The 16,175-nt window shown below is 45.7% G+C and overlaps 1 protein-coding gene across 1 annotated transcript in view; it reads left to right on the top strand.

Moving 5' to 3' along the window:
• NALF2 (NALCN channel auxiliary factor 2) overlaps positions 1-16,175 on the top strand; it is a 694,299-nt gene that overhangs the window by 493,246 nt on the left and 184,878 nt on the right. Inside the window, exon 2 of the mRNA XM_086918334.1 lies at positions 12,060-12,231. Within this exon, the coding sequence (XP_086774460.1) occupies positions 12,060-12,231 (172 nt within the window). The remainder of the gene's footprint in view (positions 1-12,059; positions 12,232-16,175) is intronic.

Here is a 16,175-nt window from a genome sequence, read left to right as displayed (position 1 = left end):
CTGCATACAGAAATCAAGGCCAAGAAGTAACCACTTGCTGTCCAGCCCCACTGCAATGCACAAAGGCCATGTGCTGCTACTGCCCAACTCCAGGTGAACTCACTGAAGGAACTTGGGGAGTTTGCCTTGCCGAAGCAGAAGCCTGGTCACGGACCCCGGGGCTGCACCTGCCAGACAGGCAACCCTATGTTATCCTGAAGCAAAGGGTCTCCAGAGCATGTAATAAAATTGAGGCCAAAGAGTTAGAAGATTTCTTGAACTCCACCTCATTTCAAATGCCCGCAGACATAGAGGAGGCAACCACTCAACATACCAACTGGCTTGAGGCAGCCGGCAATAAGTTAGCGCCCAAAAAGGTCTTATACTCTAATAGAGCACGGACCTCTGCCCCATGGTACTCTCAGGAACTTAAAGATCAGAAATTGAAGTGTAAACTGTTAGAGAGGAAGTGGAGGAAGGGATATGAGGCAGCAGAAAAAGAGGCATATAAACAAAGCCTGGTGGCTTATAAACACCTACTCCTTACAACTAAGAAAGATGTTTTCGCTAACCGAATTAATTCTGCCATAAATTCGGCTAAAGAACTCTTCAAAATAGTCACCAACCTGGCGCACCCTCGTACACCTAGTATTTCCTCGAATCAGGAGCTCTGTGATTAAATAGCCAGATTCTTTGGTAATAAAGTGGGGGCTATTTTCACCACATTTAATGGTCCAAGAACAGATGGAATACTGGACGTCAGGGAGAGATACAAATCTCGGTCGGTTCTCCACCCGATATTTGAAGAGTTTGTACCTTTATCCACCAGGGATATTCATAAGTGTTCAAGGAAGAATGCTTTACCACAGCTTGGAAAATCGCATCAATATTACCTCTGCTCAAGTAGCCTAGCTTGGACCCGAAGGATCCTAATAACTTTCGGCCCATCTTGCGTTTCCCCCTGGCAGCTAAACTGGTGGAGAAAAGCATGAATGCACAGTTAAGCACATACCTACGAGAAGAGCAAGTATACGGGTTCAGAGAGGGGCACAGTACGCAGTCCACTGTCTTAAAATCTACAGAGGAAATTAGGGCCGTACTGGACCAGGGAGGTAAAGCTGCAATGATCATGCTGGACCTGTCCGCGGCCTTTGGCACGGTCCATCATGATCATTGCAGCTTTACCTCCCTGGTCCAGTACGGTGGTGTCTCTGCTACCAGGGCAAGAGATGGGGACAGCAAAACGATTTCACAATTGCATGGAAGCAGTGGGTAAATGGATGTCCCAAAACTGTTTAAAACTCAACTCTGGTAAGATGGAAGTTATTCTGTTTGGTAATGACCCCAAGCTCTGGACCTCAAGTTGGTGGCCAGATTCTAAGTTCTTGCTTCCGATCCCCACTAGGAAAGTAAAAATCCTGGGAGTCCTGATTGATGACAAACTAAATTTTGAGGACCAAGTTAATTCAGTGGTCTCGGCCACCACATTTGCTCTTAGAACATGCAAGAAAATCTTACAGTTTTTACCTAAGGAAAATCAACGTACAGTAGTCAATACATTAATTATGTCGAGGCTTGGAGCTGCAATTGTCAGCCCCCTCCCCTTCCCCTCACTCTTCAGTGCGGCTGTCGCGGGGCGGTAATCGGAGGAATTGACAGCACCCTGCCACTCTCTTCAATGCGGCTGCTGCGGGGCAGCATATGCAGGGACCGCCCCGGGCGGTCCAATGTCTAGCTACGCCACTGTGGCCAGGAGAATGTCTGTCAGTGCCGCTCGTCGGCAGCAACGCGAGCACCCAATGGGCCGTCTCACAAGACAGACTGAGCTAGGTGCACAGGCCGTGTTCTGCAACAGGACTATTGAATTTTACTGACACAATCTCATTCTGGGTATAAATTGTTGAACTGAACTACAAAATAAACTGTGTGAGCAGACATCTAATGACTTACACATACTCCTTATCTGTGCTTATATCTACACCTGGGGTAGAAGTACATGGACATTAGAGAAGCTTCTAGACCAGAGGGGGGCACACGTGGGGATATAAATGCTTACTTGGACCCTTAGTTGAACCACAACTTCGCAGCTGAACCCATTGAATTATGTAGTGTTACATTTCCCTGTGTTCTTAAACTATTTTCTTTTCACTAAGACAAGTCTGTTGTTTGAGGGTTGAGTTTTAAGCTCTTGCCCCCTACACTAACTCCCTGGGAAGCCTTTGACGGCTCGTCCTCACTACCCTGGAGTCATGTGTGGAAAGGGGGAAATTGGCCCCCTTTGCAGACCAAAGTAGCGTGGGTCCTAGGCCACCCACGTCAAACACCCTCAGCCACTACGATCGGGGACTAGTAGCCTGTGTCTGTCCTGTGGCCCTACAGTAATCAGCTCCTCCAACAACTACAGTCCCACAATAACTACATGTCTACAGTAATCAGCGCCTGCAATAACTACTATCTACAATACCTGCAGCCCTACAGTAATCAGCTCCTCCAACAACTACAGTCTACAATATCCCCAAGCACAGTGCGCTATGAACTGTCATCAAAGAGCTTCATGCAAACTGTACGGTACAGTTTAAATGTTATGTTTTTTTCCCCCTAGTCTTTCATTAGCCTGATGTTGCTATAAAGGGTTAATTTGGATATAAATACATTTTTATTGGTAAAACCAACCATTGTGGTACATTTTAAATCCTGAATCTGTGCTTCTCCAGACCAAACACTCCTAAAATATACTGCCTACCAGTATGGATGGAATGTGACTCCTACGCCTTGTAGGCCTCTTTGTCTTATGTAACTTTTCCTATAGAGTAATTTACATAGTATGATTCACGGGTTGTATATAATGTGATGTAAAGTGCAATGACACCCTACACTGGTATGAGTAGCGCTATACAATAAATGAAATGCATGGGAATTAATGGAGAATGTGTTTTTTTGAAGGGACGCTAATAAAGATTGCTGCATTGGGCGCCACCAGCGCCCTGTAAATGAAGACTGCGTAAAACACCGACAAGCTCTAACCCTCAATGAGACTTTCTTTTATATCCTCCAGTAGCGGGTGGGACATCCCCATGGTGTGGGGTCCCTACGGTGAGACGTGATTTACAATTTTTCCAGAATCCATGCTTGTGTGGTCAGTGCGGCATGCACCCATGTTGTCCTCTAGCGGTCGTGGTGTGTGCATGTGGGTAGGTGGCTGCATGACGCGGAGGTGAATGAAGCTTGTGTGGCCATGCTGTGCGAGGTGGACCAAGGAATGCTTCTGATTGCTCTGGGATGAGGAGAGCGAGAAGAGGGTTGCGGATATGCATTGGTGGTTGGGGCAGGAATGTGGGTAAGTGGAAGCTTGTCTTCTATGTCCATGTCTCCTGGTTCCTATCAGCGTGTAGTCTCTTAGTACCTCCCAGTTCTCGAAAGCGGATTGAGGACCACAGTCTGGGTATAGTTACATTTCCCCAGTAAGAAGGGCAGAAAGTGATAAAACATTTTGCATCATTCAAGAAAGAGATCCAGGTCTGAGCGCGGGTACACACGGTTTGTGGGGACCCTAGCCCCACTGGAGGAGCCATCAGCTTGAATTGTACTCGTATGGAACCAAAAACTTGGTAAAGAAAGTGCCGCTTGTCCGTGAAGGGCCTTGAACATGAGACAGACAGTCTTTGAAATGTTTTTCTAACTTGCTTTAAGAGAGAGGAAGAGCTTGCCTGATTGGGCAACAAATCTTGTTGGGAGCAATGTTTGTGTTTAATTGTTTTGTTATGCATGGCTTCCATAGGAAGTCTCTATCATTTACACCAGATTCTAAATTGCGGCTGTGGCACGGCACCATTTGATAACAAAACTGTTTACCCACTGTTGTGATGTCATAAAGGCCTTCCAGGCCAGGCTGACAGAGCTCTCTGAGAGCTTGTCAGCAAAGGGGCATAGCGACAGGTAGACACAGCTGGCACGGATGGAGGGTGGCGCGTAGGCCAGGGAATTGGGAGTGGGGGATGTAAAAAAAAAACCTTACCTCCTCACTGCTTTCCTGCTCTTTCCCATGTCGTACCAGTCTATCTGGGGTCGGAGCCGAAAGTAGCCAAGCTCCCTCCCTGAAGCCAACCACAACACTGCAATGCAGCGTTGTGATTGGTCTGAGTGCTTTGGATCATTGCTCAGCCAGGGAATGGGGGCCTGGGCATGTTCTCCACACAGGCTGTAATGCAGCCTGCATGGAGAACAAGCGAAGTGCGCATGAATGTTTGACCTGCCCGAGTCATTGCGTACTTGGAGTGGGCAAACCACCCCGCCCGCTCCGAAAAACCCGAGTTATTATCATTCTATTTGTTATTTCTTTCACTGCACAGCGCTGCGTGTCTGCTTTGACTGGAACCAGAAAGCACAGCTGCAGGAGGGGGAAGGCAAGTAAGGTTTAAACATTTGTGTCATGGAGGAGAGACTATGTTATGTACGGCTCCCACATTACTCCTCTACCCTACATAGCAGTTGGAAGCTGGGGCAGATGATTTTGGGGACCATACATAACATAACATTATAGATGGGTCAAACTGAATTACGGTGACATCATACACAACTGGAGCTTCACTCTCGTTGTCTATTCGATGTCACTCAGAAACTCTTGGTGAAAAACACCCCCATAATTCACTCTTACCCATCTATAAATCTACATAGTCAGTATACCAATTGTGAAGAAGGTTTTGTTTTCACAACTTTTGAGTGCTTTCATACCTTTCTCTGGGAATGTAATAATGTTTAGCAGGTCTAGGTGCTTTCTGCTTGTGATGTCCCTTATGTGTACTCAATATCCGTGTTTTGATTGGCCACATCCCTGTGATTATATTTTTAAACTTGAAAGGCACAGATTATTTACTAACAACTGAGAGACTATACTAAAATCGCCTTGTTTGACATCATCAGTAGCCGAGTATAAGAGAATGTTATGGTGAACTTTATACATTTTTTGTTAATTGATGACATTCTGCTTTTTGTGTAATTTTAGAGTTTCAAGGCACACAGGGCCAGATGGACGTAGCACTGGCTGCAAAATATTGGTCGTAATTTGTGATGAGTATTTTCCTGACCAGTGTGCTAGTTTGGGAACCGGCCTGTACTAAAAGGTCAGTTTGCAAAATACAGATTCCTAGTGGGTCGCAATTCAACCTACCTCATGAATAATAAGCACATTGAATTGCAGACATCACAGGGATGGCATTATTCTAAGGTTAGCATGTCTGCGATTACTTTTAAATAAAGCCATTTTTAGGTTTTGACTGGCGATACGTACTTCAGTACGCATGCGCCAAAAAACCTTATGAGTTGTATGTGCAGTCGGGTCTACGCCCCCTCCTCCCATTGGATAGCTCCATAAATAGAGGCTAGCCATTGGGAGGAGGGGACGCCCGTCAATCTCGGACCAGATTCGGGGGCGTTTCCGAGAATTTTTGGCTTTTGGCTACGTCAGCCGAAAGCCTGTTCTCGGGAACGCCCCCGAATCTGGTCCTGCATTGAGCCGACACCCGCCTTCCTGCCGAAGGAAGCAGCCGTCCGTCTACAGCCAGGGCCGCGCTGGGATTGGCCCAGCCGGCCGAGCCTCCGACGTGTCATCGGGAGGAGGAGGAGTGGAGAGCAGGTCCCGCCTCGGCCCCGGAACGAAGTCCAGGTGAGTGCTTTGTTTGCTGGGGCTAGGGGAGGCTCCCTCCCGCTACCCGTGTGTCCGTTCCGGCCCCTGCCCCCCCCCCCTCTCCGTGTGTCCGTTCCATATGCTTCAAAGATGCGGCGCTCCATCATATCAATCCGCTTCGTGTGCTTGTCTAGGCGCTCAGACATGCGGTTCCACTCTATAGGTTAAAGAGTCTATTCACCATTGATGTTAGAGGGGGAATTTTGTATGGACGAGAACATGGCCTGCACATCGCTATTGGTTACTCCACTCTCAGCTCCGTCTGCTGGCTGTGTGGACTGTTGTACATCCGGGCTAGTCCCAGTTGATTTTTTCGTCTATTCGAAGTTGAGTTGGGTTGGTTCCTGTCACGTTTGCCAATGGTGCGACCTTAGGAGAAACCCAGTATCATCCTCCAGGTGTAGTCCGTATGTTGTGAGTACTGCTTGAGTTTAGAAGAGTCTCAGACTGTTCCTTCGTCCGCTGGGTTGAGAGTCAGCTATTCCCGTAACCGTTCAGGCAAGGTTAACAGGTATTTGAACAGCTAAGTTTCGTCAGGGGAGCCGCAGTTACACTTTAGTGGGGTGAACTAATCGTGCGGGTGGGTATCCCCATAGACCACCCATATTCGACAGCACAGAAATTGGAATTCCTGCTCACAGCATGCGCACTGCACAGGCCCTATGGTAGCTGCGCTGTGCAGCAATATCGGTGGGAGCGCCCACCGGGGTGTCACAAGCAGTCACAGTGCGTGGCACAAATTCAGCTTTTTTATCCCATGCAGGCCGCTGCTGGGCTATAGTATAGTGTCCAACTGGCTGTTGCAACCTTCATTCTTCCCAGTCTGCCAGCAGAATCCCCACGCTCTTCGCTGCAAAGTGCAGTTTAGGGCAAATATTGCGTGCACAGGGCCACAGCGGTGCTGACCTCTGGAAAATTCCGCCGTCTCTCTGTTGCACTCCGACTCCCCAGCAGTGCAGATCTCAGGCTTATTCTGTTTTCCCCGCAGGTATACCACAAAGCACAGCCCGCCGTTACTTTGCAGGCGTCCCCTGGCCGTATTTAAGTGTCCTCCTTTGGGCAGTAGTGCAAAGTCTGGTCCCGACACACCGAATCCCAGCGTCCCGCAGCAGCCGTCCCGCCCCCCCAGAGCACTCTCCGGTACCCGACTAGACATGCAGCCGGGAGCTCCCACTCAGCGACGCTCTCACCTCCCAGTGAGCAGGGATCCCGGTGCCGAGTACTCTGCTTCAGGTCTGCTCGGGCCGCCCCTCAGGTGAGCCGCCTCAGTCCGAGGGTGGTTGGTCTGCTGTGCGCTTGTTCTTTCCGGGGTAGCACAGCCCTCAATCACAGCAGGACAGCCACCGCTGCCACACATGCTCCACGCCACAGCCAGCCGCTGCGCAACCCCGTGGCTTCACCTCTTGATCCCAGACGTAGCCCCACCTCCTCAGTTTGCCCGAGTCACTCCACAAGCAGTTCTGAGCCGACTCAGGTAGCAATAAAGGGGTCCGCAGGTAGCCTCAATTTTCTGGGGATCTTATTTCATAATTGTAGTCTTCTACAGTCTCAGTGAGTGCAGGGAGTGCAGGATAGTTGCAGGATATTACCTTGACCAAAGGAGCTCGCTCAAGAAGCAGCCATCTTCGTTGTGACTAACTCCGCCCCCGCACAGTCACACATAATGGTGTCATAACCAGAGTCTTTTCCAACTGCATGTGTGACCTTATCCCAAATCCAGCCTCTTGTGGGTAGTAGTAGATATCATCATCCTGTCAAACTAGGCCCTTGGTCCATACCATTGCAACCTGATGTCATCAAATGGGATGTCCACATGGAATGCATCACTACCTATCCACACAAGGCCCTGCAATCAGCAAATGGTCAGGTGTCCTTAAACCACAACATGTAGAACTGCTGGGCACCTGCTACAGCTACGTTTTAGCAATATGTGACTACCAAGAAAATGTGACATGGAAGTGCCCATTCCATACTGTTCACACTTCCCAAGTGACACTGTAGGAGGGTCAAAGGGCTAGTAGAGGGTATGTGGGGGCCGGAGGCGTCTCAATTCTGTGCCAACAATCAACACGCTCTACAATATCAAATGTATAGCCTGTGTTGCCACTCTTAACAAAAAGACGTAACGGAAATTAAGTCCTAAGTAGAACTTGTACGATTTCTCCTTTGTCAGCCCACGGTAGTAGCAGTGGCGTCACTTGGGGGTGCGGACCGTACCGGGTGACACCAATACGCTGTGTTGTCCAATATCTAACTTTGCAGCCTCGCCTCTGCCAGGTGTACCGAGGCTTTAACAGCGAGCAGCTGGACCACGTGTACCAGAATGCACCTGTGATATGCGAAGCTGTTGCTGCCTCAGAGGTCCTGGTGTAGGGCAACAGAGGAGGGAAGATAGACAGACGCAACGTAGACTCCTACTGAGCCTAGAGCAACGTGGGACGGGGCACAGGAGGACAGACAGACAGAGGGCTGACCTCTTACTGAATCTCCCCAGCACGGAGGAGAAGCCGGCCCGGCGGCCGGTAACGCCCCAGTGAAGCTCAGCAGGCAGAGAGAGGGGGAAGACGGCGATCCGCAGGGGTCAAAACTCCTGCTGGCGCTAAGAGCAGCCGGGGTAGGGCAGGCGGGTGAAGCGCGGACAGACTGATGCAGTCAACTGAACTCCCTCCACGCACTGGAATTTACCGGAGCATCTGTGCCTAGTCGAGCTCCCTCTGCTGCTCCAGGAAGAGCAGGTGAGTGTCTGTTGTTACTGCTGAGGTGTGTGATGTTCTGCTGAGTGTCTGTGATCCTGTCTTGAACCCTACGCAGCCTCCTTTACTCCGTACAGTATCAGGAACACAAGGGTGTAATTATGGTAGTATGCTGACGTTTGTGAATAACCGGTTGCTACTGATGTCGGCAGCCTTGAGGTGCTTGGATGATACTAAGGTGGGTGTAGTGTCGGTACATACATAGCAGAATCCAAGCAGGGTCCTGCATGAGGGCTGGCAGTAGTACAGTGCGAAGATGGGTGGGTGTGATGGAACATCAGATGCATTCGCTACAATCTGCTTTTGCATCAATATTTTCTTAAGGTCGGTCCTGGCAGTGTGTGTTTTGAGTACTTGGGGAGAGGGGGCGTAATCTCCTAACGCATGTGACCCCACCCTGGTTAATTTGTAAAGCAAAGTGTGTGGAGAGAAGATGGCCACGTGTGTCTCTTGGGCTGCTGCGTCCAGTTTGCAGAGGGGGTGGGGGAGATCCCCCTGCCTTCAACTCACGTTTAATGCCTCCTCAACACAACCAAGTGCGTCTAAAGAGGCGACAAGTGTGTGCATGCGGGTTAGATGCCCACTATTATATGCGGCGGTGCCAGTGAACCTTTTTAGCCTGTAGCATTTTCGCATTTAAATATTGCCACAGTGCGATGTTAAAAGCGAAACTACAAGTCCCAACATGCAAAGTTCTGTTGACTAACATATCAGGATTGATTAAAGTTATCACACATGGACACTTTTTGACCGTGTTTCCTTCTGTCTTCCTTTGGGTCATTATAGTCCCTCTTTTCTCTAAAACTCATGCATTTAAGGAATAAAAGCTCAAAGAGGGTGGAGAAGTCCGAATCGTTGAAACCTGGCTTTAGACACATGGAAGCAAACGACCCGAGAGGCAAGAAAATTAGGCAGGAAAGCTCTCACAGAAATGCTAAAATAAACATTTAGCAAATATTTTCCAAGTACTTGTATACATACGCCATTAATGTACTTTCTCTGTATGCTTGAAAACAACCGCACACTGAGCCATTTCTTCTAAACTCTGTAAAATAAGTGTAACTTTCTGTGATTGAAACAAATAACGTTTTGTCTAATGGAATTATCCCTTTCCAAGTTCCGCAGCAGCACAATTTTGGAGGAAAGATCTATATTACAAAAATGTATGCAGCGGGGTCAATGCGCCTCGAGTGAAGGAAACAGGAAATCCTCATGTGAGGCTGGGCTGCTGATTATTTTTCTGCAGCACGAATACTGTCGTGGCGCTTGCAATGTTAGTCAACTTAATTGAATTTGAAGTTTAACGAACTATAAAACTGGCCATACATACAGTTTGCTGCTCTTTAGAATTGTATTACGTAAGCAAGTACCTTTGATCAGATATGCAAGAGTAGCATATTTACGGAATTAATAACTTTTTGTTCGGGTGATATATTTTCCTAACCTGACAATTTATATTTTACTTTGGAGGACATTGTGTGAACGTTCTATTTTTCTCTGGTGAAGGATTTTGTGCATTTTTAAAACTCAAATGAGGCCGAACAAATTATGATAATTCTCGCCTTTAGTACTCTTTAAAGGAAAACTTCGGCATAATAATCCAATCTGTGCATTTTAAAATAATACATCTTCAGCTGCTGTGTTTTTACCGGCGCCCGGTTGAATTTTTGGGTAAATTGACAAAAGGAATGTAACGCCCATATCCTGTTGAAAAAGGCGCAATACATTAAGGAACCGGTTGCTACCGATTTTGTGTTCTTCACGCACCCTGCAGTATGTGAATATAAATTAATCACACCATTGTATTTGGGCCCCCTCCTGTCCCCATACGTTTTTTTACATTTGCAATGCAGTGGGTGTGCCCTCGACCACCTAGGGTATTTTCTTTATCAAGAAGTTGCCTCTTTCCTTTGTTGTGCCGAAATGGTTGTGTTTGGAGGTCCATTAGCTGGGAAAATGGGAGAGCGCTTCCGCCGGTTTGTACTTAGCATGAAACAGCCTTATCTTTGGGGCAAGCAAGATTGCATCATAGTCCTCCACAGGCCGACTTTAGCCTGGGTCCCATACCCCGGCACTGATGGATTCTCAAAAGTTATAATATGCAGGAAAACATATAATGACATTTCCTAGGAGGAAGCAAATATTGGTTAGGCACGTCACCTGAAAACATTGAAAACATATGGTTAATCCCTATCTATCATATTTACCTAGATCAGGGTTCGGGAAGAACTTCAGACATGGGAACGCTCAGGTATGGGGACCAGATTCCGGGAAGGGTACGTCTACACGGGACACCACCTGGGACTGCTACTGGGACAGGACAGGGGGGCTCTGTGTGGGTGTGGGTGGGGGGGCTCTGTGTGGGGGGGGTCTCTGTGTGGCTGTGTGTGTGGGGGGCTCTGTGTGGCTGTGTGTGCAGGGGGGGGCTCTGTGTGTGTGGGGGGGCTCTCTGTGGGTGTTTGTGTGTGGCATTTGCGAGAGATTAAGCTATTGGCATTGTAAATGACAATGCCATTTATTTATGTTAAAAAAAACATAAATAAAAATGTCAAGAGCAATGCCAATAGCTCTAACTTTAACAAAGGCAAAACCATTGCATTGTAAATGCTTGTTGGTTATTGCAGCCAGTTAAAGGAAAACAGGATTCGTTTAAAACATTTTACTAACTTTAAGAGTAGTGTGATTTTACACCAAACAATATTTTTGCTTTTAGCCAGAGTTTTTATTTTTTAGATTGACGATGGCCTGGCAGCTTCCCCAACAAAAACGTTTGGCAAAAACAGTGAAAAAACAAAACAAGCATAGACAAAGCTGAAAGGATGACATTAAACGTCAGACATATTGATTTTGCCAGTGGTTGTTGTAACCTGTAATACTTTGGAGCGTGTGATCATCTCAAGCAGAATACCACACATATGGCTTTGTTTCATCTCTTTAGTTTATATTTGCAGTATTTTATTTTTGCACTGTTTTGTCATTACACTCCTATTTTTCTGCAAAATTCATCTGGGCTCTCTGCAGAAGAATTGGCACATGAAAAAGCACAGGATATTTTGCATATCTCAGAATACATATTTGAATATGTACATTGTGGTGCCCAACCAGGGCCCCCTGTATGCTGTCTTAGTTTGTAACAAAATCTATCCGTGCCCCTGTGAGGCAGAGTACAATGAGGAAGGTTAACATGGGTGATACCAGTATCCTCTTCTGCAGCAAATTCCCACACTCTGAATTATTTTAAATTTTGGTGCTGAAGAAATAATACATTGTTTTAATTTGAAGTTCACCTAATAATACTGTTGTTAGTTAAAAATAGTCATGAATATTATTTCTGATTGGCCAGAGAGATCAGACCTCTCTTGGTGGCTGCTGTCTTTTCCTGAACTTTTGTTCTGAACTAATTGTATTTTCCACTGTATTTTCTTTCCCTCCCTTCCTCTTATGGATATTGTTATAGATATTGCTTTTGTCCTTCCTCCCATCATATTGTAAAGCACTCTGTTATCCCTCTGGATCTTGTTCGCGCTATATAAAACTTTATAAATAAATATGTGTACTTCAGCCATCCTTGATGTGTTGCGCATGCGCTAAGGCCGCCACTGGTGACGTGCTAACATTCTCTCGCCCCTCCCCTTTGTCCGTAGGCTGTGTACAAAGCGTGGCTGTGCTCCGAGTACTTCAACGTGACGCAGCAGCAGTGCAGCCACCGCATCCCGTGCAAGCAATACTGCCTGGAGGTGCAGACCAGGTGCCCCTTCGTGTTACCTGACAACGACGACCTTATCTACGGGGGATTGCCGGGCTTCATCTGTACAGGTAGATCAAGAAGATGGGGGGTGGGAAAGGCTGAGGGTGGTGTAGGATGCTGAGGCCAGGCAGCAGGTGATCTGGCATTAAGTGCTGTGCCCACGATCTTGGTACATTTGGCAAACGGCATTAACACTTACAGTGTTATTTAGTGTTTGGGGGATGTGGGATGTCTGCCAAACACGAGAGAGTGCATACAAGGGTATATCCAATCCATCCTCGTTTTAGTGCGTCCAAAGGTATGTTCCCTCCGTCCTCTCTTAAGGGCCTATATGAGTATGTCCCTTCCATCCTCTTTAGAGTATGTACTTGGGTATACCATGCCCACTTTCTTTAGCAGAAATAATTGGTATATACCATCCTCCTTCTCTAGAGTGTGTACATGAGTATGTTGAAGCCACCCTCTTTTGAGTGTATCTGTGGGTATTTCCCATTTTCCCCCATTTGACTGTATACATGGGTATCTCATGCCCGTCATTTCTAGAATCTGGTACTCATCATCGACAACCATCAACAACCATAAATGTCCCCAATTTCCACTGGAAATAATTTTTTACGGTGGTGAAATAATATTCAACAGTGTTTAGCAAACCAGATATTTGTGGGTGACTCTGGTGCAGTGTCAGAGGCTTACCACACAGTTCAAACAAAAAGTCTCCAAAATAAATTACCCAAAAATGCACAATGGTTCTTTATTTTTTACAAACAAAACATAATTTAACAAAACTTATTTGGATGATAACTCCTTTCTGAACTCATGTGATGGGTGCGCCTGTTTTTCTCCAATCTGTGGTTACACCTCATTAATGCTAGTTTAATGCTCAGATACAGCAATAAGCCAAAAAAGGTGACCAGTCCAGCTTTGCAAAAGGCCTTCTACTGTGTGGCAACACTTGTCGCTTTTTTAGTAACTTTTCAACAGTTTGAGTAATAAAACATTTTCTTTTGTTAAAATCTGCAAATTATGCGGCAGATGATGGATTATGTGGCAAATGCGGCAAATCTATAATTATTCTAAAATTGCTGCGTCCGCAGAGTCGCAGAATTCCATTTTCCCTCAGTATAATGGCTGTAATGCATGGGCTGCAACTTTAGTGCAAGGCATCCGAGGAGAACCATACTATATTTCGTGAGGTTCTGACGGCTTGGCTTTTACAGATACATGGTACTGGAGGTTGCTGAACATCATTCATCATAATTAAAACAGACCATTTATAATCATTAATGATGACCTGCAAGGTCGAAGTAGGATGCTTTCTTTAATTCTAGGGGAGGAAGTGGTCCCTTAATCTTCTTTCATACTGTTTTTCTGAAAGGATTTTTATTTTTACCATGATAAAACCATACGCTTCTATTTTAGTAAAAACGGACTCCTGGTTACATTAGTTTGCTGCTGTTGTTGACGTCAGTCATGTTTTGGGGGACTGGAGGGCCTTCAGAGTCTGTACATGGGGGCGGGGTCAAAGGTATGGCTAAAAATAAAATATTCTGAACGTTTTTTAGGTCTTACACCATCAGGCAGCTACATATAAAATAACGGGCAGCTTGCATAAAACATAAATACATTTTAAAAGTTGTTATTCAGTGTGTAAGGCACTTGATTCCATCATGAAGCCTGTATTAGTTAATGCACTGCAAATGTCTGTGTGTAACCAGAGAGCCACTGTCTTAAATCTTGGTTGGTGCAGTGGAGAATAGTGACTTGTGTATTTTTAGTGCTACGAGGTCAAAGCTTGTGACAGAAAGCAATGTGAATATGTATACTTGCATTACACACAGTAGAAGGTAGACTGCTACAAAATGCACAAAACGTTTTACGATAAAATGTTGCTTCCAAAATATAGATTTAGTAATACTCAGACTGTACGTAATGCATTTTCTTTACATAACTGTCCCTTCAACACCTCCTCAGGGAAAGTAAGTGCAATGTAAATACAATGACAATTAAAAGCAGGCACTTCACAGCTCAGTTGTTAATTCTTTGTACTACCACTCGAAAAGAATAAATCTTTGTCATCACAAAGCTTCCAGTTATTCATCATTAAAGCCCGTACCGGCTCCTAAGTATCTTTACTTTTGCAGAGGGCCCTTTACATTTGCAGATCAGCTCATTGTGCACATTTGCATTTCTTTCAGGCAAGCAGCACACTGGCAGAAAGGTGTGTTTAGCTGTCTGTCTGGCTTCGGTGGCACTCCAGCGGAAGCATTTTAACTATTGGAATTAACCGTCTGGGGACGGTTGTCTTTTGTTAAAATGAAGAGCAAACGTTTTGGATTCCAGGCTGATGTAAGGCTGAGGAATGCGCGCCCATCCTTCCCATGACTCCACGGCCCCCCTGGAGGTCGCCCCCAACAGATTGAAGACCTCTGCTCTAGAGTGTATATATAAGTATATTGCATCTGCCCTCTTTGGAGTGTATATGTGGGTATTTCCCATCGCCCCCGTTAGGGTGTATACATTGGACTTCATTTGTCTGAAGCAGGTGTGAGCCCTCATCAGACAGGATAAGCCCACGGAGGAGGCTTTGTTTGACTTACCCCGACCAAATTTCAAATATTGAGATCGGACCGCCCTTATGCACTTTCTCCAGGATTTTGAGATTAGGGAGCTTGCTGACCCCTCCAGTACAGGACATATTGCCTGTAGCGATTATTGCCGTAATAAATTAACTTACTTATGAGAGGATATCAAGCTCAGTGTGTTTTTTTTCCGATGCTAGAGCTGGTAATATGGATATCCTTAGCCTGGTTCCGCTTTGCCCTGTTCATGTCTATGATGTAACTCAGCCTATTTAAGATTGCTCCTATTTCATGGTCACTTTGTGTTGCTCCCTCCTTTCCTTGTTTTATTGAGGTTGCATTTGCATTCCATCATAGTGTGCCCTGAAGAAGGTGAGTGGTCTTTGACCACTAGCACCGAAACGCGCCCCAGCATGAAGCCTTGGGGATACCTGTCAAGAATTTAAATCTATAATAAATCTTCAGCAAGTGCATTTGATGAAAATAATGGTATATGTATAATAAAAATATTATACTGACATGCTTAATGAAGTTAAGACAGAGTTCAGATTTTGATTTCTCAGTATATTTGCAAAATCTAAAATTACAATCATTCAAGTCAAGAGGAACCACCTAAAGGCTTATTGTAACCTTTGCTTTTAGTATGAATACATGAATGAAGTTATTGGGTATGAATGGTATGCTATAGGATGAGTGTTGGAAAGATTTGTATGTGAAGGTTAGGAGGTATTCAAACCGTTGATAAACATACAATTGTTTGATCTAGTCTATGTATAATCTATTTTGATAAAAACAAATAAGTAAAAACTGATGAAGTTTAAAAAAAAGAAATACATGTTTTTGATTTTACTTTGGTTGTGCAGTAGATGCATTGTGTGGTCGACTCTACTTGAGAGCTGATTTTGGAGGTGGTTGTTTTCTTCCAGTTTTTGGTGTATACATGTGTAATTATTTCCGCCTTCTTTAGTGTGTGTATGCGGATATTTCACATCTTCCCCCGTTAGGGTGTATACATGGGTATTTCATGCCCGCCCTCGTTAGAGGGTGTACATGGGTATATCCCATCCTCCTCTCTAGAGTGTATACATGAGTATGTTGTGTCCACCCTCTTTCCCCCTGTTGGGCTGTTTATATGGGTATATTATTCCCCCCTTCCTTTAGAATGTGTACAATTGTATTTCTAATCTTTCCCTATTGGGGTGTATACATGGGTATACCACGTCTGCCCCCTTTAGAGTTTGCACCTTAGATTGTATTCTTTGGTATGTCTGATCCGCCTTCGGCAGAGCGTATACCTGGGTGTGGATTCTAAAGAGGACAGACGGAACATCCAACAATACCCTCCTGAAGGCCTCTTTTAGAGTCTGGCAGGCAGTCCACCAGGTTAGCTGTGGCGATGGCATCCAATTCCTCTAGCAGAAGACCACCACCAT

The sequence above is a fragment of the Lissotriton vulgaris genome, chromosome 4_1, assembly GCF_964263255.1.
Source record: "Lissotriton vulgaris chromosome 4_1, aLisVul1.2, whole genome shotgun sequence".
NCBI lineage: Eukaryota > Metazoa > Chordata > Amphibia > Caudata > Salamandridae > Lissotriton > Lissotriton vulgaris.
Note: the sequence above shows the minus strand (reverse complement) of the source record. Positions and strands in the feature narration are given on the sequence as shown.